At 45.7% G+C, this 27893-nt stretch overlaps 1 protein-coding gene and 1 pseudogene across 2 annotated transcripts in view; one reads left to right on the top strand and one right to left on the bottom strand.

Annotated features, from left to right (window-relative positions):
* The first annotated feature begins 241 nt into the window (after window positions 1-241).
* pkn1a (protein kinase N1a) overlaps window positions 242-27893 on the top strand; it is a 93523-nt gene continuing 65871 nt past the window's right edge. Inside the window, exon 1 of the mRNA XM_083655654.1 lies at window positions 242-997. Within this exon, the coding sequence (XP_083511780.1) occupies window positions 977-997 (21 nt within the window). The 5' untranslated portion in view covers window positions 242-976. The remainder of the gene's footprint in view (window positions 998-27893) is intronic.
* Window positions 13632-14220, bottom strand: LOC310793441 (dnaJ homolog subfamily B member 6 pseudogene; annotated as a pseudogene). Its single transcript has one exon. The product of its transcript is annotated as a dnaJ homolog subfamily B member 6 pseudogene (transcript).

The raw sequence follows: 27893 nt of genomic DNA, 5'->3' as shown, positions 1-27893 counted from the left end.
CTAGCGCTTGGTCATGTGATACGTCCGGGCACGCGCGTCGTGGGCGCGCAGCGGGTGTAGTAAAGTGGTCGATTCAGTCAAAGACAGTCACACAGGCGGGCAGGCAGGCAGGCAGGCAAGCAGCAGTTAAAGCCGCTCCTTGAATGTTATGTGATGTACTCGTGTGTGTCATAATAAGAAGGCCGCTTTGTTCTCGTGTTTTTGGACAGCGCGTCTTCTTCTTTCAGCGGGATTTACAAGAGAGAAACATTAAGGCTTGGAGGAGAGAGAGTCCCTCGTCTGGACCATGAAGGACTGACAGCCAGGCGGCTTTTGTGGCATGTGATCCCGGTGGCAGAGAGACTGCTTTGAACTGAAGGCGTGTTCATGTGTCACGGATGTTACCAGGAAAGAAGAGAGGGAAGGGCTTTGCAGCTTTGCCCCATCATCTCATGCTTTCTGTGGCTGTGAGTGACACAACATGACGGTGGGCTGGACGGACGGACGGTGGTTTCTGGCGGATTTTAGCTAGCTGTTGAATGCAAGCACCCGAAGAACAATAACAATGCCTTGGGAGCTGCTGCACAGTTTTCGTTTGGATGCTCTTATATTATTCTAACGACGTTTATTTATATTTTTTAATTGCGCAGCGAATGTTTTTTGTTTTGTTTTGTTTGTACTCTGTGTTGAAGTTGTGGGCTAACGTTGGTGTAACTAACAACGCCTGTACAGGGAGGGAGGATCCATTCAGGCGCGGCCAGCCAGGCAAGCCAACAATGCGGATTACCTCTTGTTTGCCATTGTGTCAATAGACTGTCTGAAGTTGAGATAACACTCGTTGAATGGCTAACGTTTAGCCCGGCCCTTTTCGCGTTGTTATTATCACTGTGTTTCGTTATCTGGAAGGAGACGGTACGTTGAAGAGAGGCTCACTGCACGTGTTGAGGGTGCCTGGGAAAGTGCACCGACTGGAAGCACACCACCACCAGCAACAACGATGGCGAACGACTCTATACAAGTAAGTTGGTGAAGTTGGATCTGCTGTAAAAGCCTGGAAAATGCATGCTCCCTGTCTGTCTCTAATCTAATGTATCTTCTTTAATAGGATTGCCAGGCGCTCCTAAAACTCTATGCTATGCCCCCCCCCCCACCCCCATATATATATATGCTTATGCTTAGATCATATCATACACGCCCATTTTATAAGATTTTGCCCAAAGATCCCCATCTGAGAAGATGTCTGTGATTAGACTCTTTATTCACAATTAAGTTTCTGAGTATACTGTAGGTTTGGAGGTGACCATGATGAAGCAGAGTGAAAATTATGCATAATTAAAACAATCGTTCCTGTATCTCACGGTGGTGAAATAAAAGTGAACTATTCCATATTCACCTGGGGGGACTGCCTGGAGCCCCCAAGGACCCTAGGTGTTTGCCGGACCCCTCTCTGTAGGAACGACTGGGTTGGTTGCACTTCGAAGCTGCCAGTCACTTGACTTGGAAACGGACAGTTTGTTTCTGGTTAATAATGTATGTGAGTCAGGACACTGTGGCTGGGCTCGCTTGGCTTCGGAGAGGGCTGTGTTGCTGCTGGGTCACCTTGGTGTTGTGTTGTGTCCTGTTTGCCAACATGTGGGCTCCTCTGCTGCTCCTCCTGTAGTACACACAATAGTGCTGGTTGCTTTGGAACACTACTCCTAGACTAGTTAGACATCACTATTCATGGAGGCAAATGAACAAGCAAGCAACCTACCTACTGTGCATTTTACAGGAGGTTGTTGTGTGTCAAGAGATAAACACATTTGTGTGTGATGTTGTGGTATGATTCGTCTTTGCTCTTCGGGAACACTGCGTGGTGTCGGTGACAGTGAGAAAAGCCACTTTGAAATGCATAATGAGAAAGTGAGTGAGGGTGGAGTGAGAAAGCAGGTGAGCCACTAGCCTCAACGCGAGACTCTTCTTCAGTCATTCTTCCTTCAGAGTCTCGGATGCGTGGCCCCCACAGCCACTGCAAGTGGCTGCACGCGATATACACGCTATCAATCACAATAAAACTGTACCTACCTCAGAGCCAATGTTGTTATGCAAGATGCCGGTGCCCTGGAACTCCCAAATAGTGCATACTTTCCTATACCGAGCCCCTTTTCACATGCCAGTGCAGAAGTTTTTAGGTGCTCCACAGTGCTGGATGTATGGGTTCGGTGCTCAGTGTTTGGGAGGGTGTAGTGCAGCTTACAATTTTGAGCATCGGCTCCGCCATGTGAAAAAGGGCTCGGTATTGGAAAGTACGCACTATTTGGGAGTTCCAGGGCACCGGCATCTTGGATAACAACATTGGCTCGGAGGTAGGTACAGTTTTATTGTGATCGATAGCGTGTATAGAGACAGTCCGCATGTCTGGGAACGCCCACAAAATGTTAAACGGCTGGCGCGTGAGTGGGGTAAAACCGCCCATATATCTCATGGGCTGACTCACCAAAAGACGGTGCTGCGGCTCTAAACTACAGGTTTGGGGGTTCTAGAGCAGAACACAAGACGTCTGCTCAGATGTGCGTTTACTGCGGTGGTTAAATCCCCGATCGTGTCTGCCTGGGCTGGGCTATCGGCTAAATTCTAACTTTGCTGAATGGATAGAACAGGGGTTTTTACCCCACCCTGACCACGCCCCCCAGCCAGGCTGAGCCAGCTAAACCAGCGTCTATGACGAGACGTGGCCTCAACCTATATCGCGTGCAGCCACTTAGCAGGCGTTGCAGTGGCTGTGGGGACCACGCATCCGAGACTCTGAAGGAAGAATGACTGAAGAGTCTCGCGTTGAGGCTAGTGAGCCACATGACACTGGTAGCTACCCCTGGACCTTGTTAGTGAGCCGTTGTTCCAGTAGAGCTTATCTCAGCAGCATCTTGACAGTGGGTGACATTTAAGCCTAAAACGTTCAACTGCTGTATCTCAAATGGCTCGCAAGTGGGAAGTTGCATACAGTTCACAACAAGTACAGGCGTGGATGTTAGTGCTTATACCCCGCCTCTATGGTCTGCACTCAAACTATATTCTCACATACATAATACAGATTTTCCCGTACGTACTTTCAGTCAGAGCCGTGTAGATAGAACATCTCCATTCACTCCAATGGGCCAGTTTTTTACTCTCAAGAGTTCCAGGACGTAAGGTCCTGGATTAAGCAGCACTGTCGACTTGCAGCAAAATGGACAGTTTGTGTTGTACTTTGAAAGTTTTTTCTTTTTCTTGAATCAAATTGTACATTATCAGCTTTATTTTAGCATTCAAAAGTAGCGCGAGACCCTTTCCTGGCTGTTCATTGGCTAATGAGTCACGCATCTTGGTCCTCCGCTGACGCCACTCTCTCTCTAGAGGACACTACATTCAGTGAATGCAGTGTAGACGTTCAGCTGTCACTCCCATTCAGAAGGTCTGTGTGTGGTGAGTCTCATAATTGCATGTAGCCTAGTGAAGAACAGGTGCACATGGAAATGCAGAAGTAGCATAATACAGTGATGAGTGAGGACTACAGCATACAGCCAAGAGCCATGCTAAGGACAGAGGGGTTCAACCAGGGATACTCAACTTGCTTTGCCCGGGGGACACTTTCGTGAAATGATAGAAGGCCAGGGGCCAGTTAATAAACAAACAATATACATTTTTCTGTAGCGGATTGTAGGTTAGATTGATAGGTTTTCTTTTATATCAGACACAGGTTTGTGTTCCTACCTGACATGTTTCGACGGTAATACTTCCGTCTTCTTCAGAGGTGTCACTAGATGGTGTGTGACGTGTCTTTAACAGCTGATGTTGTTTACAGAGGCGTGATCGTCCTGTCAGATTTGACAGGACGACCACGCCCCTCGCTGTCATTTCGCCGTTTGAGAACGCTGCTCCAGGTGGTGGAAAGCATGTAAGCCCCCTCGTCCCGGTTCATCGTCGTTTGCGCCCGCTTCCTGATCTCCACTGCCTCCATAATCCAGCGCTGGTGTTTGTTGTCCTGAGTGCGGATGACTTTGGCCTTATCCCAGTCCATAATGTGGTTCTCCCTTTTGCAGTGATCTGTGATTGCTGATTTGAGATTTTCTTGTAGTGCCTGTTCCTTTATAGCCCGTGTCTGCCTTTTTGTTGTCTCCTTCTCACATTCCTTTTGGTGCTCTTTTTTGCGGGTGATGAATGACCGTCCTGTTTCTCCTATGTATGATTTATTGCATGATTGACATGGTATCTCATAGATGACGTTACATTTTTTGTTTGGGTCGATTTTGTCTTTTGGGTGCACTAGCAGTTGTCTGAGTTTTATGTGTGGTTTGACTGGTGTACTGATGTGACATTTGCTCATGGCTCTCTGTATGCGTTCAGTGATGCCTCTGATGTATGGTAGTGTGACCGCCCCTATGTTTTCTGTTTTATTGTCCGGTTTCTTTTTTCCTGTACGGGTTTGTTGTCTTTGTTTGACTTGCTGTTTTCCCTTTTCTATGGCCCAGTTTGGATAGTGGCAGGTTTTGAGAGCGTTGTGGATATGTTGTTCCTCTTGTTTTTTGTCCTCTTCCTCCGTTATAATGCTGGCGCGGTCGTACAGTGTCCTGACTACAGATAGTTTGTGTATTGTGGGATGTTCTGATGTCCATAGTAGATATTGGTCCGTGTGTGTTGGTTTCCTGTATATTTTTATTTTGATGCTGCCGTCGTTTTCGTGATGTATTTTAATGTCCAGAAAAGCTATGGATTTATCTGTTTCCTCCTCATGCGTAAATTTTATTTGTCCAGTGTCGTCCATGATGTTTAGGTGATCCGTGATGTCCTGTGTGTGTCCCAACTTGACCTTTTCCAAGATGTCATCCACATACCTTTTCCATAGGGTGGGTCGGCAGTGCTCAGGTGCAGATGTTATGGCCTTGGCTTCCAGGTTTTCCATGAAAAAGCCGCACATTATGGCCGACAGCGGGTCCCCCATAGCAAAACCTTCTTTCTGCCGGTATATTGTTTCTCTAAATTGAAAATAAGTGGATGTAGCTACAAACTGCAATAACTGTGAAATGTCCTGTGGGGTGAGATTGGTGCGTTTTTTGAGTGTTTTGTCCGCTACTAGCCGTTCCTGTACTATCTGTAATGTTGCCTCAATCGGTGTTCTGGTGAAAAGTGATACGACGTCGTGGGATATGAATATTTCATCTGTTTCTACTTTTATTGTTTTGAGTTCCTGTGCTAACTGTCTTGAGTTTTTACAGTGCTGATCTGTTTGTCCTAAGAGGGGTTTCAAAATATCTGTGAGTGATTTGGATAGGTTGTAGGTTACTGAACCGATGCTGTCCACTATGGGTCGTAGGGGGGCTCCTGGTTTGTGTATTTTTGGTGTGCCATATATCCGGGGGGTGATACTGGCTGTGGGAATTAAATGATTATATGATTGTTTGTCTATTTTATTATCATTTAACAGCGGTTTTAACAGGGTCTTGAGCCTGTTCTTCTTGGTTTCAGTTGGGTCCTTCTTCAGTACTTCATATGTGTTTTTGTCTTTTAGCATGTCCATCATTTGTCTTTCATATTGTTCCGTGTCCAGGATGACAGTAGTTCTTCCTTTGTCCGCTGGCAGGATTGTGATGTTGTTGTTTCGTTTTAGTGTATCTATGGCCTCGGCTTCTTTTTTGTTGATATTGCTGGGTGGTAATTTGGCTGTTTTGAGGATTCCTGCTATTTCGTTACGTAGTGCTGCTTTTTCTCCTGGGTCCTGTATTTTTTGACACGCTAACTCCGTTGCTACAATGAATTCCTCATGTGGGATATTTTTTGGAGTTATGGCAAAGTTTAGACCGCGCGATAGTACGCTGCGTTCTGCCTCTGTTAGCTGATGTTTTGACAGGTTGCATATCCATTTGTCCGGTGTCTTACCGTCGCGCTGTTTGTTTTCTTTCTTTGCAATGAGTTTCTCTAATTTGCTAATGTGCCGTCTTTTTGTTTTTGTGAATTCGTTTTCGTGGATTCTGTTTAAATGATTTTTTATCGTCTCTTCCATTTCCTTGTCCAAATGGAAACTGTGTTTTATTTCCTGCATTTCCTGCTTCGCCTCCATTTCCAAATTTCTTATTTTATTTGCCGTGCATCTAATCCTTTCTTTGACCAAACTCATCCGCACTTTGTTGACCATCCGTTCCGCATTTTTAGTGGGGATCGGGTTTCTGATGTTTAAGCTGGTAGGTATGATTCCTTCATCTCGGCAGCGGAGATTGAAACGGAGATGGTTTCTCTGGCGCGCCCGTTTTTCCTCAAGATGTTCCAGATGGCGAAACTTTTTGACACATTCTTGTCCAAAACTTTCACGTAATAATCCAAAAAGGTTCATAGTGTCTATACTTTACTTAGATTGATAGGTTTTCTTTTATATCAGACACAGGTTTGTGTTCCTACCTGACATGTTTTGACGGTAATACTTCCGTCTTCTTCAGAGGTGTCACTAGATGGTGTGTGACGTGTCTTTAACAGCTGATGTTGTTTACAGAGGCGTGATCGTCCTGTCAGATTTGACAGGACGACCACGCCCCTCGCTGTCGTCGAAACATGTCAGGTAGGAACACAAACCTGTGTCTGATATAAAAGAAAACCTATCAATCTAAGTAAAGTATAGACACTATGAACCTTTTTGGATTATTACGGATTGTAGGTTTTTGGGGTGTCAGTCTGAGTTTAGTCTGACAATGTTGTGCACACCGGATAGTTAGTTAGGTTAAGTTAGTTAGGTTAAGTACATACATAAGTGCCTGGGTAGCGAGCAGACGGCGGTATTTGATAATTTAGCAGCTAAATCATAGATTATTGAAAGATATTCCATATTCCAGACTGAAATGCTATAACAGACGTGGGGTATTGGCCGGAATGACATGAACATTTGGACACTTATTCAGCGGGTATCTTGCGTTGAGGTGCACTGTAATTTTTCTTTTTTTTTTCAATTCCATCGCGGGCCACACATGGGGCGCGGCCCGCGCGCTGCAAGTTGAGTATCACTGGGTTAAACCATAGCTACCTGGTGATGACTGGCCGACAACATGAGCTTTAGGAGCAGGAAGTTGCTCAGCAGTGTCTTCCTTGTTTTGGCTCTTAACTGCCCGTCCTCCTAGCTATTCATTTGCTCAGCGGAGGCATAATTGAGTGGATTAATTGTTGCCATGTCTCAGTGCGCACGCGTCACAAGTCTCCAATCAGCATTCCTTTTATATCTTTCCCCCCTCTTAGGTTTGTGTCAGGAAGTCATGAACTCCACCATGTGTTTGGTCATAAAATAAGCCACAGTCTGTGCACAATTATGCACCCGACTCAAATGCAGTAATGTTCTCTGACTGCTTTTAAAAGCTTCGTGCTGGGTGAGTTTGCCACTTCAACCGGGTCTAATTCTAGCTTGGGTGGCTTGATGTCCCCGGGCCAGACAGCTTAGTTACTTCACAGATGTAAAAAGTGCTATTACATCAAATTCCTCATCTGGGAACCAACCAGGGTTGGAAGATCTGCACCAAACAGATGCTGGTAAATTTGGTCATTTTGTCTGCTCTTCTGGCCACTTTGGGAGGTGAATTACCATTGATTGATTTGGAAATTGTATTTTTGAATCCAGCAAACTGTGGCTGGAGAGCCGGACAAATTTCGTCTTAAACCCAATGTACACCAGATGCAGTACGGCTCCGTGTGTGGATCCGGTAAAACTGCCGGAACAGACTCTCGCCCATGTTAATAGATGGGCGATACATGCGGTATGGAAAAAATACGCACCTGTTCTATTTTTGTTGGATCCCGCATGCGTCTGACAGATTACATGAGTGTCGGTCTGTTCAGGCAGCTGCACAGAGCCTCAACACAGCCGGTGGACATAGGCCTTAACACAGCCGGTGGACATAGGCCTTAACACAGCCGGTGGACATAGGCCTTAACACAGCCGGTGGACATAGACCTTAACACAGCCGGTGGACATAGGCCTTAACACAGCCGGTGGACATAGACCTTGACACAGCCGGTGGACATAGGCCTTAACACAGCCGGTGGACATAGGCCTTAACACAGCCGGTGGACATAGGCCTTAACACAGCCGGTGGACATAGACCTTGACACAGCCGGTGGACATAGGCCTTGACACAGCCGGTGTACATAGACCTTGACACAGCCGGTGGACATAGACCTTGACACAGCCGGTGTACATAGGCCTTAACACAGCCGGTGGACATAGGCCTTAACACAGCCGGTGGACATAGGCCTTAACACAGCCGGTGGACATAGGCCTTAACACAGCCGGTGGACATAGGCCTTAACACAGCCGGTGGACATAGGCCTTAACACAGCCGGTGGACATAGACCTTGACACAGCCGGTGGACATAGGCCTTAACACAGCCGGTGGACATAGGCCTTAACACAGCCGGTGGACATAGGCCTTAACACAGCCGGTGGACATAGGCCTTAACACAGCCGGTGTACATAGGCCTTAACACAGCCGGTAGACATAGGCCTTGACACAGCCGGTGGACATAGGCCTTGACACAGCCGGTGGACATCATAGTAAGACTGTTTGATCAGAGTCAGACATACTAAGACTGTTGAAGGGTGAAAAGCTCTCAGTGGCTGCTGGTTCAAGAACACTGGACACCATTCTTCCCCTTCTCTGTCACAGGACCTTTCTTACTGCTCTTTCATGGTCTGTGTGATGCAGGGAGGAAGTAGCCTTCTCACAGTCGTGTTCTTTCCCCAATCTGATTTAATAACCGCATAGAAAATGACACGATGATATCTGAAGATATGAGAACAGCTGGTGGCACCAGCACATGTATTCATGTGTTCATAAATCAGGATTGTATCTCATATTCTCTGCACTTTTAAGGCATGGGGTATGTGTCTTTCTTTTTGACACTGCATATTTTCACACAACGTTGCGGCTCGAGCCCGGTAACAGTCAAGAATGGTCAAGCACAGTTAGTTTGTACCGTTTGGTTTGAACCAGTAACACTCTTTTTATACGCATTTTACGAAATGCCGATTGGAAAATAAATGGTGGATGAAAATTGCTGGTACAGTGCTGAAGCAGGAAGTGACGGTCCACTTTGGCTCTCTATACCAGACTATTGTCATGTGAGGAGGCCTCAGCTAGATAAGCCAATGCCTCAGTCCCACCCTATTCAACAGACCTCTCTCTAGAGGCTCCTCCTCTTTCTGCTTTTGATAACAACTGTCATACAACAACTTCCTGCTGCTGATCAGACCGGCATCATCGTTGTCGCCCTCGGCTCAAGTTCAAGATCAGATGACACTGGGGAAACTGCTATAGAGTACAAAGCACCATGTGATCATTCAACCTGATCTTGTTGATTGATTGACAGACAGAATTGACTGCTCAAACGGCATTTGAGATGAAGTTAACACACGTTTCTGACTGTGCATCCCCACGCTTCTGTCATTCTAGAACACACATGGGCAAAATACGGCCCACAATGGAATTGGGGGGGGGGGGGGGGGGGGGGGGATAAAAAATTACCAGTGCACCTGAACGCAACATGCAAGATACCTGCTGAATAAGTGTCCAAATGTTTATGTCATTCTGGCCAATACTCCACTTCTGTTATAACATTTCAGTCTGGAATATGGAATAGGCTATCTTTCAATAATCTTTATGACTAAAATGCTCAAAGTAATCTCATGTGTAAGAAATGACTGTTCTACAGTCATTTCTTGCGGCCCTGGGGCCTGGGGCAAAATGCGGCCCCAGGGCCGGACTCAAAGAAAAACAAAACGACCCCCAAAAACACAATAAAAAGCAGAATTATGTTAATAAATCTCATCTGCTACAGCCATTGGATTTGTATCACTATTATATCAGGAGATTAACAAGAAATAACCAATCGCAACAGGAGAGAGGGTTAAAAATAGGGAGACTCCCGCGAAAATCAGGAGTGTTGGCAGGTATAATCTCCAATGTGTGTCCCTTTGCTTACTTGATGTAAGTCAGTATGGCCCTCAGGATTTTTTTTTTGCCCACCTCTGATCTAGAATCTAGATGCAAGGCAGTCAGGCAAGCAGCCTCTCCAGTGCATGCCTTTAGTTTTCCCCACAGGAACACCAAGCAGCCTCTCCAGTGCATGCCTTTAGTTTTCCCCACAGGAACACCGAGTCCAAATAGGAGTCAGAAGCCAATGCCGCCACACTTCCTCATAAAGGTCAAAGGGCAGACAAGAATGTAGAGAAAAAAAGTCGCTTTTCTGTACTCTTAAGTTTAGGGGATGTTTTGTAGTTTTTTTGCTGGAAAGCACAGAGAAGCCAGCGACTCTCTGAAGAACATGGAAAGCACATACAAGGAGTCAGACAGTCAGCGTCGTCATCCACAGGGTACTTCCCATAAGCCTTTGCATGACGTAAGGAGACAGTAATGCACATATCTCAGGCCCTTTCTCAGCACTGCCCTGTGGCCATGTAGCCAGACAAACTCCACGCTAGTGCGTTAACCCATTGATACCCAGTGTTGGGGGTAACTCATTACAAAAGTAACATATTACATGTAATATATTACTTTTAGCAGTCAGTAATATAACTTATTACTTTATAGGATTTCAGTAATATTATACCAGTTACTTTGTCAAGTAACTCAAGTTACAAATTGAGTTACATTTTATTAAATCAAAGCACATATTTTAAAAAGATACAATCATTTCCTAATCAAACTGTGTGTTTTTACGCAAATAACCACTATAGATGACAATAACAAAGGAAAAGAACAACACACAGAAATGCTGCATCATGTATCAATGGGTTAAGGAAGACTGGGGCCAGCTGAAGACTGAAGCTCATATCCTCATTCATATTTGTGGGGAAGCGGGGGGGGGGGGGGGGTGTCAGGCATCTCAGCTTCATGAAACAATGTGGTCTAACCGGTAGGGCTGTGGCGATTCACTTATCTCCCGATTCGATACTATCACGATTCTTGGGTGCCGATTCGATTTATATTGCGATTCTTAAGTATTGCGATTCTACGATTATTGCGATTCGATATTACGATTTATTGCGATTTTTGTTTCTTTTTTTCTTTTCTTTTTTCAGTTTGTTTGCTTTTTTACACTAGATAAAACCACTAGTAAACCAGTAGGCGGCGCCTGGCCTGCTGTTCAGTAAGTGGCCTGACTGCAAGCACCCACATTTTTTTTTTTTTTTTTTTTTTTTTGCGATTATCGATTCTGGAATAAAAGATCGATTCGAAAAATCGTGACATTAAAAATCGCGATACTTAGGTGAATCGATTTTTTCCCCCACCCCTACTAACCGGATAGTGTGCCCCCCCCCCCTGTCATGTGATACTGTCCCCCTGTCATGTGATACTGTCTCTCACATGAATAATACTATATTTAGGCTTGTAACACATGATCATAGCCTCATATCTCTACTGACTGTGTGTTTTTCTTCTTTTTCTGGCTATTTAAGGGGCCGTTATTAGAACACTTAGGAACACATGTAGGATGTCAGGTTTTCTTCAAAGTGCTGAAGAAGGTCCACGATGATGAAACAAAGGATAAAATAGGAAACATAACTGACTAGCTCCCTGTTTATACCACCAATCAGGCATAGATCAGACGACACTTTGGACAGCAGTGAGACACTTTGGACAGCAGTGAGACACTTTGGACAGCAGTGAGACACTTTGGACAGCAGTGAGACACTTTGGACAGCAGTGAGACACGTTGGACAGCAGTGAGACACTTTGGACAGCAGTGAGACACTTTGGACAGCAGTGAGACACTTTGGACAGCAGTGAGACACGTTGGACAGCAGTGAGATTGTGTTTTAGTCTGTATTTTCTATTCGTACTTGTAGCAGCAGAGGCTTGAAATTGGTTTGTGAACATCTGGACACATCATACCCCCCAATCTGGCTTCCCACCCTGCAGACACAGCCAATCGTGCCTGTATGGTATCGTGGTATCGTGCCGGAGGTAGCACGGGGGTGCGAACCTGCGACCCTCGTGTTGGTAGGCAGGGAATGTACCGCTACACTACTCGGACGCTCGATATTCTTATATTATATATATTACACAATTCTTTTTAAAATGATCCCTCAAATATCAAACGCAACTATAGTTGTGTTTCCATTACCCTCAGAAATGCGCAAAATCTAAATATCGCAATAGAAATTGGGTAATGGAAACACGTGAATTTCGAAAAACCTCCCAAATATCGCAAAAAGTTTTTTCGCTCTCATGAGGTGGTTTTTCAGACGTGTCGATATAGCAGTTTATCGCAAAAGTGTAATGGAAACACATTTTTCGCATTTGCACGTCATGTGACCCATATTATCCCTTGGAAAAGGAGCGGAAAATAAGTTTGGTAAGTAAGGTTCGATAGCCGTGTCAAAACCTCCGCAGCAAGTGGAAAACTTTGAAGCAACGCTACCTAGCAGAAAGACGAGTGTTGTGCAAAAGCGTAGCCGGGCAAATTAGATAATGTTTAATGGCAGAAATCGGTCCATGGTGACAGCAGGCTGCCTGTGTGCGCGCATTTGGCACAGCGGCGAGATGAGAGGATGAAAAGCACACACTGGTGCGGTGGTGCTGTCTGAAGTGAATACAGTGACTGTGAGTAGGCTAATACATTGCACACGTTTCAGGTGCAATTATAGAACCAAATCAGCCTTTCCCCCCCTCCATCTCTAAATCGGACCAGTTGTAGGCTATTAGGCTACCTTTTTTCCTCTGCCTGTCGCGCTGACTGCATTCACGCAGCCAGCAACATTTTGCGACTCATTTTCTTTTGAATTGATAATCAGGCTCGTTTATATGCATTGTAACTTCATGTTGGGATTTCCATTGACCATTGGTTGGATTTGAGCATGCAGGGGACGGGATATGGGGCAGATCCCCGTGCGTAATCACTGTGGCAGCTGCTGCAACGGGGAATCACTCAAACGCAACTTCAATGGAAACGCCTACAAGTCGCAATTGTACATTGTCGAAGTTGTAGAAATATCGCAATTCTTTTGCGAAAAACTGTAATGGAAACACAGCTTAAGATGACTTGACGTGACTTGGGGGATATGTAATGTAGGCAGGATATTTGACAGTTCAACAATAAACTTTATTGTCCAAAATGACATCAGTGCACTGAAACGGTAAACTTCACTGGGAATTTAATAATGATTATAAATAACTAGAAAGACAAAAAACAAATGGAACAAATATATCTAATGTAACTTGAGTTAAGAAAAAGGATCAAATATACTTGGGTTCCGCTTTGTTGTTTTCACACGGACACCCCCCCCCCCCCCCTCCGGCGACTACCCCATTACTCATTCATAGGGGTGTCACGATACACTCAGTTCACGATACGATACGATACACGATAGTGGGTTCACGATAACGATACGATATGATATTTTAACAATATTTCTTTGCGATCGATTTGTAAGTTGAGGGGGCATCCACGCTAATTTGAGTAATTTCACCATTTTCATCCTCTGTGTCTGTAACGTCCCTCGTCTGTTCAAACAAAGCAATGAAAAGGAGAGCGAGCATGCAATCAGATGCAGATCAGTGCCATCATGTTCAGCTTCTTTTTCTCGCGATATGAGATTTCATCTCAATGATACGTATTGTCACGTTTTGATATCGCGATATATTGTGACATCCCTACTCCATTCATAATAGGAGAGTGCTCGAGTGTTTAAATGACTTAAAAAAGCCCATCCTGGTGGAGGTTGACACAGATCTGAAAAAATTACCACCACCACCGCCAAAGGATGAGGAAGAGAATGAAGCGAATGATCACACTCCACCACATCTGTCCACACGAGGTAACACCTGAATGGAAGCCTGCCTCGAACCTGCCTGGGTTGCTGCTGAAACTGTGGTAGATGATGCCGCCACTTCTGCTTTGGCTCATGCTCCAATGGACGTCTGCAAATGGATCTCTGCTGCCAAAGAATTCCCTGAAAACGTCCTCAGGATTACGGAATGTGAAGCCGGCGCTACCAAAGTGATCAGCATTGTTGTTATAATGGCCTCCTCCTCCTCTGTCTTTGCCGTATCGATCGTAAGTGTCCCTCTTGCTTTGGTCTGAGAGCACCTCGTATGCCTCGGACAGCTCTTTGAACCTTCTCTCTGCTTCCTCCTTGTTGTCGAGGTTCTTGTCTGGATGCCACCTCAGTGCCTGTTTTCTGTACGCTTTTTTGATGTCCTCCTGTGATGCATTTCTCTGGACTCCTAAAACATGGTAGTGCTCCACCATGGCTCTCTGTCTGTGTGAAGGTCCTCTGTGGGATCTCTCTGCAAAGGAGATGTCCGTGTGACTCTTCAGTCTTCCTTTTTCAAATGTATTTTCTTGTTATTGCTCCCCCCTGCTTTGCTGTTCTGAAGGAACGTAAAAGACTGTATAGGTTGATTCTTGTTATCCAGCTGGTGCTCGCCCCGGGTGTCAGTCAAAAGACAAGACGAAGAATTTGAGGTCTTCGACTCACTGTAGGCTGGTGCAGCTCCTCAGCTACGGCAACCTCCCCACTACTTATAGCCGAGCTGGGAAGGGGTTATGACATCACTGATGATGTCACAATGTCTGCAGATAATAAGGTCTATGACATCATCAGTGCTTTATGACATCACCGATGATGTCTGGTACACTGTCTCCAAAAGCCTCCGGGACACACTCAAATTCATCATAAATCACTGGTGGTAATATGTATCGAGCTCAATGATGATGTCATCAGTGATGATGTCATCATCATTGCTCGAGTGACATCACATCATTAGGTCATTAGGGCAATCATCATTAGGTCATTAGAGCGGGTGATGAGGAGTGTAGGGCTTTTACAGAATGTAGTGACACAGTGGATAAGTCCAGAAGGAGGCGATAATACAACATAAAGCATGCCAACTGCCATAAAACACCGAAGAAGAAGAAGGTAATTAGGGCAATTAATCCGCCCTAATTAAAAATTCCTGATCGTAAAATGTCATACCTGTGGCCGAACACAATTCTGCTCACTCACACAGACAGACACTTTGCATTCTTATTATATAGGATTCCCCAGTTGGAAAGCACTGCTGGCCTGCTAGTGCTGGAGGCTAGCTAGGCCTGCTAGTGCTGGAGGCTAGCTAGGCCTGCTAGTGCTGGAGGCTAGCTAGGGAGTAGCTAGGCCTGCTAGTGCTGGAGGCTAGCTAGGCCTGCTAGTGCTGGAGGCTAGCTAGGCCTGCTAGTGCTGGAGGCTAGCTAGGGAATAGCTAGGCCTGCTAGTGCTGGAGGCTAGCTAGGCCTGCTAGTGCTGGAGGCTAGCTAGGGAGTAGCTAGGCCTGCTAGTGCTGGAAGCTAGCTAGGCCTGCTAGTGCTGGAGGCTAGCTAGGCCTGCTAGTGCTGGAGGCTAGCTAGGGAGTAGCTAGGCCTGCTAGTGCTGGAGGCTAGCTAGGCCTGCTAGTGCTTGAGGCTAGCTAGGCCTGCTAGTGCTGGAGGCTAGCTAGGCCTGCTAGTGCTGGAGGCCTAGGCCTGCTAGTGCTGTGGGCTAGCTAGACCTGTGGCTAGCTATGCCTGCTAGTGCTGGAGGCTAGCTAGGCCTCCTAGCTAGTGCTGGAGGCTAGCTAGGCCTGCTAGTGCTGGAGGCTAGCTAGGCCTGCTAGTGCTGGAGGCTAGCTAGGCCTGCTAGCGCTGGAGGCTAGCTAGGCCTGCTAGTGCTGGAGGCTGAGGAAGTGAGGTCTAAAGGGCATTATGCTGATGATGAGGCTCTGTGTCCGTCACAGCACAATAGCTTGTATTGTCTGACACTAGCAGCTCAGATCACATTCACTTCACTGTGTGCTGTGTTCACTTCCCTGACCACACCCTCACCCACCGCCCGCCCCCCGGCCGCCCGCCCCCCGGCCCCCCGGCCTGGTGTTAGGTGTGTGTGAACGAGAGACAGGGGAGGCTGTTTGAGCTGCATGTGCTTGTTTGCCTTTCTGCATTTGTGCTGGCAAAGCTCCCAGGTGTTTTTACACAGTTTGCTTTATCATCATCTTGAGTGAATATTCACAGCGTATTTGAGGGAACCTGTTGGGTGTGTTTGTGCCGTAGACGGTTGTGCTTGACAGTGTCTGTGCGCCTCAACAGCTGTTCCAAGCTGATGTTTCCCTCCCTCTGGATTTTGCCCTCTTCCTTGCTCTCTATCTTATCCCTCTTTCACATCTCTTCTTCCCACTGTGCAAACATCCCATCATTCTCATGACCTCAGAGCATTGCGTACACCCGTGTGTTCCAGCTTCCAGCCAGCCCCTCCTTCTCCCTATATACCCCCCTCCCCAACACACACACACACACACACACACACACACACACACACACACACACACACACACACACAGACTAGCACCCTGCCATGACATCACCTATCATCATGTATATCTATCATATTGGCAAGTGGTCGCTGGTAACCCCATAGAGACACTGACTGCGGAGCGCGTCATTCAGAAACCACACCCAAAACGGGGGTTTTCCCTATATATCATATATAGGGAAGATGAACACTCCAACTTACTTCCTTGACAGCTAGATCCACATTTTTCTTCTCGCCAATTCTCAATGGCTTCCTCGTTTTGCTCGGGAGTACAAAAAAACTTTAATTGGCGATTCTTTACATTTGTTGTCTGCGCAGCCCCACCAGCTTTTAGCTACGTTTAATTCAAGGAAAATTACGCTGGTGTATGGGAGTGAATGGAGAGCTTTCCCCCATGATGGGCGTGGCCTAGTTCATGCAGTGTCTCTATGTAAGAGCACTAGGAGGGGGGAAGCAGGAGTTTTCACTGATGTACAGGAGAAAACACACACACACACACACACACACACACACACACACACACACAGTGTAACTATGAAATGTAACTGTTTGTTTTTCATCCTGTGAAGACAGGTGTTGTATGCCTACGTCCACATCTGTTCAAGTTGGGTACCACTGCTTTTCCTCTCCCATGTTTCAGTCTTTGGACTTTCATTACATAAGTCATTCTTCCTTCTCCCTCTTGGCATGGGGGCGTGGCCTGTCAACACCAGCAGCCCTGCGCTCCTCTGACGGCCCCCGACCCTTGACCCCTCCTCATTACAGTAGGGCCCCCGGGCCACATGCATCGATGCAGCCCCTCCGCTCAGCGCTGCCCCGCTGTTTAAACAGCCACTCAGTTAGCCAGCTAGGCTAACTAGCTCTGCTGGAGCTGCTGCTGATACAGTAGTATTGTTATGTTCAGTTAGGCAGCTAGGCTAACTAGCTCTGCTGGAGCTGCTGCTGATACAGTAGTATTGTTATGTTCAGTTAGGCAGTTAGGCTAACTAGACTCTGCTGAAGCTGCTGCTGATACAGTAGTATTGTTATGTTCAGTTAGGCAGCTAGGCTAACTAGACTCTGCTGAAGCTGCTGCTGATACAGTAGTATTGTTATGTTCAGTTAGGCAGTTAGGCTAACTAGACTCTGCTGGAGCTGCTGCTGATACAGTAGTATTGTTATGTTCAGTTAGGCGAATCTCCCAAAATGTGGGCGTGTTCCTTTTAATGATCAAAGTCACACAGTCTGCAAAGTGCTTATTGCTTAAGCCCATTCCCACAAGTCCAAGCGGGTATTGACGAGCTTACACTCTACCATGACACAACACAACCTCTTTTTATTGGATTTCTGTGATGAGATCGATATCACCCAGTCAGTCACGCTCAGTTTTATGTCATGATCAATGGCATTATCCAATATACTGTAGGCCCTAGTCTATATAGAAGCAGGCACACACTGAATAAAGCACTGCATTAAAACTAAGCCTGGCTTTTGACTTTAGCTTTCGATCAGTGTGGTTCTCTTAACGATCCTTGTCTGTGGCTATTGCTAAATCAATGATTGGCTATTTTATCTTTACATCTTTACAATATTGTGCATCTCATCATCGTGATGTTTTGGAGGGAGTTGTTTTCTAATTGCAGTCGTCATTATAGAGAGGCAAAGTGGAACGTCACTTCCTGCTTCAGCACTGTACCAGAGATTTTCATCCGCCATTTATTTTCCCATAGACATTTCGTAAAATGTTTATCCACCTTATTTTTGAATGCCCCACCGTACAAATAATTGTGGGTACAAGGTCCGGTTGAACGTGACTTATTGTTGCAGCTTGCCATTTCCTTTGTTATACTCTGGCTGCAGACGCGAATTATAAACCAGAAACTGGAGTATGTTATACAAGTTATAAATATAGTCATGTTATAAACAACTAACCAACGCTGGGGGTCCATATGGAAACAGTGTTACTCGAAATGGTTAAAAGTTAAATCAATTTGGTCATTTAGTGGCATTTTACTGCCATGTAACATAGCTAGCTAGCCGCTAACATTAGCCACAGTAGGCTGCGCACTGCGCTCTTAAAGGGATATTTATCGACGAGATTTCTGCCAAGCTGGATTAGTGATTTGCTCCATTCGCCCAGACGGGTGTCAAGCTGTCAGCAACAAGGCTGGGAGGATCACACCGGAAGAAAAACGCATAGGCATCATGGCCACTAGAAATAAGGTGGATAAAATAGTTGTACTTCGTCGAACCAAACGGTTCAGCTAACTCTATAATCGGGAGAGACCATAGAACATTTCACTCGGACCATCAAAAAAAAACGTAGAAAAAATATTTTCTTTAAACCCGCATTTTTTTACGTTTTGGTCCCAGTGAAATGTTATGCGATCTCTCCTGTTTCTAAATATATCTGTACCGTTTGGTTTGAACCAGTAAAACTATTTTTATACACATTTTACGAAATGTGTATGGGAAAATAAATGGCGGATGAAAATCTCTGGTACAGTGCTGAAGCAGGAAGTAGGCGGTCACTTTGCCTCTATTGTTAGTTCAAGAGACGTAGCAGCAGTAGAGACTAGGGATGCAACGATTATTTTTTTTGATCCACGATTATAGTCTGAGAAAAAACCACGATTATCACGGTTTCACGATTATTGTTATGGACGTATAAAAATCACATGAGCATTCTCTAAATAGAGGTTTTATTGTATTTCCCCCACAATCTTAACAGTTGCTGCCTTCCGGAATACTAATGCACGATATGGATTTTTACAGCCGATAGTATAGGCCTACGCTAACCGATAAATATTCTCCTGGCCAATAACCGATACGTTAAACATACTATTGTTACTTTTTTCACATTTTTGTATTTAAAAAAATAAGTTCTTAACCTGTATTTTATGCACACCTGGGATTAAAAAAAGAAGAAAGGGCAGATGTAGTGAGCAAAGATGGATGATTTAATATTCCATGGCTCTGACCTAATCAAATCTAACTGACATCACTATTGTGAACATAAAACAAACAACATTTCTGATATAATATATATAATATATATATATATATATAATACAAAAAATATTTTATTATTATTTTATAGAAGCGAAAGCCTATAGCTGCTTAGTCTGCAGAAAAAAACACAAAAGGCATAGTAACTTAGACTCTTATTGGCATGTTACTGGCAACTAAATGTGCCGTCTGAAATGAATTTTGCATTGGGGTCAGTTCTATTGAAGTGATGATGGGGCAGGCATGGAAAGCCTCACTATAAGCCATCATGTGTCGTTTCACTTTTTACTGGAAAATGCTCCCTCTGGATTAAAGAAAGGACACTCTGTGGTGTTGACTGGTGTTTGTTATGTAAATGTGCGCATTTGTTTTCCTTGTCTCAGTCAGATCATGACTGCCAAGCAGCTAGCTACGTTAGCTTCACGTTATTAGGCCTACATGTAACGTTAGCGGGTTGCTTTTGGAGTTGACACAAACCCTTGATGTTTCTTTTCGTGTAAAGCATGAGGTTCTCTATGGTTTAGGCCAGCGCTGGGAGCATGAAGTGCTTTAAATGCGGGGATGTTTGGTCACAACGAGCTTGAGGAACTATGTACGCTAGGCTATGGCCAGCTAGCTAACATTAGCCACAACAGCTAACGTTAACGTCAATGACTGTATGTTAACGCTAAACAAATCCGCTGCCTCTTCCCCACGTTTGGTTTAACGTAACACCAGCTCAGACTTTCCCCTAATCTCAGAAACCTTGCGGGACATGTATTGCAACATTTATGTTGGGCTGGCATCGATGGCTAGGCTACAGACTGGCTACTACTGGGAGACATGGCAGCTGCCTGTGTTTGGTGCCTCCGCTAAATAGTCCGTGCGGAAACGAAGCGAGAGAGACAGGTTCCTCTCCTTCCAGCGCCGTCTGCGCCGCATGGGAGTTTAAACTGACGGACTGTTGTGAAACAAAACACTCGGTGTAGCGGAGCCTCTGCGGTTATATAACCGTGACGTTTTAAATCGCGGTTAATAGTCAAACCGGTTAACCCCTGCATCCCTAGTAGAGACAGGCTGTCCGCTTGAAGAAGAGGATTTTACTTCTCCTATTGGTTTCAGTGGAGAGCTGCAGTGCCACACACTGCCAGTGCTGCTGTGTCAGAGGCCTTCCACCTTGCCAAGTAGAAGTTTCTGGGAGAAACACTGGCACACAGTGCAACCTGACCTAACACAGTGCAACCTGACCAAACCACAGTGTAACCTGACCAAACACAGTGCAACCTGACCAAACCACAGTGCAACCTGACCAAACCACAGTGCAACCTGACCAACCACAGTGCAACCTGACCAAACCACAGTGCAACCTGACCAAACACAGTGCAACCTGACCAAACACAGTGCAACCTGACCAAACACAGTGCAACCTGACCAAACCACAGTGCAACCTGACCAAACCACAGTGCAACCTGACCAAACCACAGTGCAACCTGACCAAACCACAGTGCAACCTGACCAAACCACAGTGCAACCTGACCAAACCACAGTGCAACCTGACCAAACCACAGTGCAACCTGACCAAACACAGTGCAACCTGACCAAACCACAGTGCAACCTGACCAAACCACAGTGCAACCTGACCAAACACAGTGCAACCTGACCAAACCACAGTGCAACCTGACCAAACACAGTGCAACCTGACCAAACCACAGTGCAACCTGACCAAACACAGTGCAACCGGACCAAACCACAGTGCAACCGGACCAAACCACAGTGCAACCGGACCAAACACAGTGCAACCTGACCAAACCACAGTGCAACCTGACCAAACCACAGTGCAACCTGACCAAACCACAGTGCAACCAGACCAAACCACAGTGCAACCTGACCAAACGCTCTGGGGCCGGTTGCACCAACTGGTCTTAACTATGCCTGGTCGTAACTCCTACGTCGGTCTTAGTTAAGACCAGTCTTTAGAGTGCATTTACGCCTGTTGCACCAACACGACTTACGTCTGGTCTTAACTACGCGGTCGTAGCAATGCGCGTCCATGTGAATTGCCAGGGAATGCACCCTGATTGGATGATGTGTGCCTCGCGACCTGCTTGGAGCGTCACTGTGCCACTACGCTCTCTCAGCCACTACTGTAAGTGCATCACTACACTACACTCCTCCCACCCTCCCTCGCTCCGGGGGAAAAATGGCGGCGATTGAGCCAGACAGTCTGAATTAAATTGAATGTAACGTTCCCAATTCTATGTATTAAATTCTAAAAAAATTAACTGCAACATTTGGGAAGGCTAAGCCACACAACTAGTTTGTTGTATCTAACATCATGCTTCAAAAGACGGAGAACTGGCTGTGTTACGACGATGACGGTAAGGACTCAAAAAGGTCTCCGGAGATCTCTGTTACAGGCAGGCTCTACGCCTCCTCCTGACCAGGCGTAGGAGTTACGCCTGGGCGTAGTGAAAAGAAGGCTTAAGCCGTCTTGGTGCAACCGGCGTAGCTGTTAGGTCGTAAAGTTACGACCAACTTAGCTTAAGACCAGTGTAAGACCAGTTGGTGCAACTGGCCCCTGATGATCAATGCTGCTTCTGGGACAAGGCAACAGTTGGGAGTCCCTGTGTAAAGTGATCCACCATGTTGCCCTTCTGTTGTCGTACTCCCCCCCCTCTCTCTCTCTCTCTCTCTCCGCTCTCCTGCTATCTCTCTCTCCCTCCCTCTCTCTCTCCCTCTCTCTCTCCTCTCTCCGCTCTCCTGCTATCTCTCTCTCCCTCCCTCTCTCTCTCCCCCTCTCTCTCTCCTCTCTTGCTCTCCTGCTATCTCTCCCTCCCTCCCTCCCTCTCTCTCTCCCCAGGCTGTGCACCAGCTGCTCTCCCCCTCCTCTCTCCTCTCTCTTTCTGTGGCCTTCCCTCTGTTCTCCTCTCTGGGTACTGTATGTATGTATGTATGGTTGGACCTCAGAAGCCTATCATCCACTGGGGTTCATTAGTAGGGACAAGCCAGGATCCCCCTCCCCCGTCACTGCTAGCCAGCCTACAGCCAAGGCGGGCAGCACTCTTCGGCTAAATATGGCTGGCTTGCTAAACACTTTCACACTAGTCAGTCACTGCTAGTCAATAAAGTCAGTTTTAAGGATTTAAAAGACCGTTGGTAGTTTGGCTTAGTCGCAAAAAGTCATGAAATACTTTCTAGTACCTGTTGGAGACATTGGCACTCGTCTACACAAATAGTAAATAGGTTCTGGATGGACATCCTTATGGATTGGCTACTGATGGTGATGGTGTGTGCGGTGCAACAAGGCCTGGGTGTAGGCTAGAAGTTCTCAGAGGGATTTCTATGCCTAAAAGAACTGGTAATATGAAAAAAAAAAAAAAGAGCACTGAATCTGAATGTGTATTTTGCATTTGTTCTGCGAACTCGTTTCAAGTAGGCAAATATTTGAGAAAATGATTTTGATAAGATCTTGTATACTGACGGCCTTTGTCAAAGTGTGCGGTTTGTGTGTGTGTGTGTGTGTGTGTGTGTGTGTGTGTGTGTGTGTGTGTGTTTTCATGCGTCATACAGCGAGGGTGTGTCTTTTGGAGGTATAAATAGGATGCGGGAGTTATTAAAGTCTCCCTTCAAACAATCCCTCTCATTAGAATGGCCTGGAGATCAAGTTACACTGATAAGGATTTAGGCCTACTGGGAGGCCCACAGCCAAGGCTAAACAACAAGAGATGGGTGGGTGGATAGCGGAGTTGCAGTCAAAAATCACTTTCAGTTCAGAATCTAAATAGACATTAGAATCAATCTACCATCCTTAATCATTAATATCCTGCATGTGTCAAGCTTCTCTTACCAAAGGTTTTCGGGGTACGGTGGCGCAGTCGGTAGCGCTGTCGCCTCACAGTCAGAAGGTCCTGAGTTCGATTCTCGCCTGGGACACTGTGGGCGCTGTGGTTGTGTTCCCCCCATATCTTCAGTGCCTACTGCCCAGGTGGGGTATCTCGTCGTAAGGGCCTTTCTCTCTGTGTGGAGTTTGCATGTTCTCCCCGTGCTCCCCCAGGGGGTTCCTCCGTATATAACCCCCCCACTAAAAACATGCAGAAGATCAGATCGTCATCGTCATCCGACCAGTGACGACAACACCCGAAGTTGGTCCCCGGGCGCTGTACGAGAAAGCGACCACTGCTCCTGGCCTGCCCCCCGGAGGAAAGGACATGCCTGGATGGGTTAAATGCAGAGGACACTTTTCACCGGCCACCGTCAGCATGAGTGTGTTGTGGCCGCATGCATGTGTTGTGGTGTTCGTGTGACAATAAAAGACGGGCTTGTCCGTTACGAGAGTTTTTTTTTTTTTTTAACAGAATGGGAAATCAGACAATTCAATCGCTCTTGAAGCGATTGAATTGAAAGTGAATTGAACCCAACCCAGAAGAATTGGTAGAAATTCATGTGTCTACTTTACACCATCCCTTTTGATAAAATATGTCCATTGGTGAATATTTTTCGTCATAATCTTGAACTAGGGGTGGGAATCGCTGAGTAGCTCACGATACGATATCGTCACGATACTTGGCCCCCGATAACGATATTATCACGATACAGCGATACTGCGATAATCGATATATTGGAAGACGATACATCACGATACCTGTGTAACTGAAGAGAAAAAAATACCCCTAAAAGGCAAGAAGCAGGTATTATGTATTTATTAGCAGAATTGACATGAACTCTCTCAGAGTTCACTCACTCACTCATACCATTTTCGATACCACGGAGGAAAAGTTACACATTAAGTCTTTTTATTATTATTATTAAAACAAGAAAACCTATATAACCTACCTACCTATATAATTTCTAAAAGATATTAATGATCAAACATTTCCATTCATGTAGCCTACAGTATTTATGTTTTTGTTTCAACTACAAACATAAATAAACGTCAACTTGAAACTATGTTTCAACTACCACACACAGCATAATATTTTAGCCTGTTTATTAAAAAAAAAAAAAAAAAAAAATTTTTTTTTTTTTTTTTTTTTTTTTAAATAAACATATCGATACTTGGTGCCAGTGTATCGATAACGTATCGCAAGTGGAAATATCGCGATACCGTGAGTATCGATATTTTGTCCCACCCCTATCTTGAACACTGGTCAGTTTTTCTGTGGAGGAATTTGATCATCTTTCATATCCTGGTAAGGACAAATGTTGATTGTCACAAAACGATAAAGAGCACAGAGAGTGTGCCCAGTCGCCCAACTGTGACCGACTACATTTGAATGCTGCATGGTACTGCAGGCAGCATCTACCTGCCTCAGGTGTGAGTGTGGGCGGAGTCAGAGCAGCATCCACCTGCCTCAGGTGTGAGTGTGGGCGGAGTCAGATGAGCAGACAGACGAGGGGGAAGGGAGCACCCAACCACTGACATGAGTTTATTCTGAAAGCACCTGGCCAGGGCAGGGAGCTCCCTCTTAGGGCTTTCACACCGGCAGGTGGGTTCCGGTTCCCGAACCCAAATTTGAACCGGCCGGCGCGTTCAGACCGAAAAAAATAATTGGTTCGGAAACCTGAAAAATTGGTTCTCAGCGGAACCAAAAAATATTTGTTTTTTCCTTGGGAACCGTGACATCATCAGTGGGCGTGTCTCATTCTAGGCTGTGAAAACGAGCAGGAAGGAGAAGAAGGCAGCGACAACATGGAGAAAAATAATTTGCAGTGGTCTCCTGAGGAAACCAAATGTTTAGTGGTGATTTGGGCATCTACCGAATCTCAAGAAAAGCTAGAAAGCAGTACAAGAAAGAGCAAGTCGTATGCCGAACTTGCGGAAGAGATGGCCAAGGCTGGGTTCACTCGAACGCCAGACCAAATAATTAAAGGGCCCATATTTTGCTAATATAATGTATTATTATTTTATTGTTGGCCTCCAGTAGAGTAACTTATTGCATCAGTCATAGTTTAAAAAACTCATTGTTTATCTTGTACTGGCTCTCACTGCCCCCTTCAGTTCAGCCTCTGTCTGAAACGCTCTGTTTTTAGGTCCTGTCCCTGAACCCCCACCCTCCGGAAAATACTCCAGGTGGGCAGCGCGAGGAGTTTTTGCGTTTGCAAACTTCTGCCCAGAGAGCTATCGCTGTAGAAGCGAGACTGTCTGTCTGTCTGTCTGTCTGTCTGTCTGTCTGTCTGTCTGACTATCTATCTATCTATCTATCTATCTATCTATCTATCTATCTATCTATCTATCTATCTATCTAGATAAGATAGATAGATAGATAGATAGATAGATAGATAGATAGATAGATAGATAGTCATGCATAACAGAAACAGACAGGCGATCTCTGCTATGGCTACTAAATTTGGTAGTTGTAAAACAATTATATCAACAAGCAACTGATTGTCAAAACGAATTTGACCATCGATGAAAAACGTGACTTGGACATAAAGCAAGCTATCAATTGATTTATCAACATCCCCCTAGCTATCTACAGCTCCGCTAGGCCGGGCTGCACCCGGACATTTCCTTCAGTGGCTGGCCAAGCAGGGATTCTATTACCACGGCCTGCCATAACGTTACACCGGGAGCTTCACACTAGCTAATGTAGCTAGTTAGCTAACTTCCCAAATGCTTGTGACTATAGTGTGCCTCTCCTAGCAAAGGCTACACGGACCAAACAAAAATGAGGACTTGGAGAAGTCAGCAAGTTGGACTAACGTTACAAGTTCTGAAAATATGTGCCTTTCGTCATTCATCGGTTGTTCATGTCTATAAGGCAGCTGTGCTGCTAGGCTAAATAGCAAGTGCTAACGTTACCCAGCCGGTAAGTAACGTTAGCGCTTCCTAGCAGCACATTGGACCGATGCTGGAATGAGACACATATTTTCAGAACTTACCACTTCAGTCCTACATCCTGGCTCACTTCCATGTCGTCTCCTTGTTTTTGCGGTCTGGAATCCGTTATTCCATGAGACTACTACTGTTGTGTTAGTCCCAGACAGCCAGGCTAGAGAGAGCCTGGTGAGTGGTGACGCCGCCGCGGGTTACTGAAACACAGAACAGGGAAGAGAGGGGAAGGGTGGGAGCTAGCGTGCGCGCGCTGCGCGCCGGCCGGCGGCAACGCTTTGTTGCCAGGGTAACAAGTCCTTACTGACGTCACAAAAATTATGGTTCTCGCACAAAATCGCCATAAATCCATGTCATCTCGTCTACGAGAGTTCATAGGCGCGAGGGGTGGTTCATGGGGGTAACATTAAAACACTTTCACATATTTATTTGAAGCTTAGCCCATGTTTAATATGACCATCCAAGATTGTAACAACATATATATGATACAAAATTAAGAAATGCATAATATGGCCCCTTTAATAAACTTAAAAAACTGAAGAAGGACTACCGAATAATGTCCTCCCACTTTGGTTCCGCTTAAACTGGTGTGAACACGGGCTGGTTCGCCAGAAAGCACCAAGGTTCTGAGACTCCAGAACGGAGCCAGAGCCAGAACCAGAACCGTGTCTGTCTGAAAGCGGTAACTGTGTGACTGTCAGAACCAGTCCAGTTCTTCACAGCCAGCTCGTTGTGACTGTCTGAACCAGTCCAGTTCTTCACAGCCCAGCTCCCACTGTGTGACTGTCTGCAATTGGTCGGAAATATTGTGGAAATGCGCTTTTATTTCCTTTTTCCGTGCAATGCCTTTGTTTACATCTCTATTCTAACATCTTGTGGTCCGCGCTCGGCTTACCCAAATCCTTTTTATGTTTTTCAAAGCTATTACTGGTTTCTCGACATTACAGTTCCCTCTTAAGTTCTCATGAACTGTGGAGTGCAATTAAATGAACAATACAAAGCCACATGCAGCAGCGAGTACATGCAACTTTGTATGTCACGTACTCACACCATGTCACGTCACGTCACGTTCAGCTGTGTTTCCATTTTACTCACGTCATGTTCAGCTGTGTTTCTATTTGGACTTTGTTGTTGTCTAAACTCACCGAAGGCGAGCACACTCACAACAAATGGTCCACGGGTGCAGGGCCAACTTTGTTGTTGTCTACCACCTTCAAGTGTAGGCTCTAGGCTCTATGTGTGGAGTGTAGGTTCTATGTGTGGAGTGTAGGCTCTATGTGTGGAGTGTAGGTTCTATGTGTGGAGTGTAGGCTCTATGTGTGGAGTGTAGGTTCTATGTGTGGAGTGTAGGCTCTATGTGTGGAGTGTAGGCTCTATGTGTGGAGTGTAGGCTCTATGTGTGGAGTGTAGGTTCTATGTGTGGAGTGTAGGCTCTATGTGTGGAGTGTAGGCTCTATGTGTGGAGTGTAGGTTCTATGTGTGGAGTGTAGGCTATATGTGTGGAGTGTAGGCTCTATGTGTGGAGTGTAGGTTCTATGTGTGGAGTGTAGGCTCTATGTGTGGAGTGTAGGTTCTATGTGTGGAGTGTAGGTTCTATGTGTGGAGTGTAGGCTCTATGTGTGGAGTGTAGACCCTATGTGTGGAGTGTAGGCCCTATGTGTGGAGTGTAGGCCTATGTTATAGAGATGTAACTGTATGAAAATTTCACATCACGATTATCATGAGCAAAATTATCACGGTTATTTGTAAGAAATTGCTGAAAATGTTCAAAAATTATTGATACACTCAACTGAAATCATTTCT

The sequence above is a fragment of the Poromitra crassiceps genome, assembly GCF_964638095.1.
Source record: "Poromitra crassiceps genome assembly, chromosome: 19".
NCBI lineage: Eukaryota > Metazoa > Chordata > Actinopteri > Beryciformes > Melamphaidae > Poromitra > Poromitra crassiceps.
This window is presented reverse-complemented; position numbering and strand designations above follow the sequence as displayed.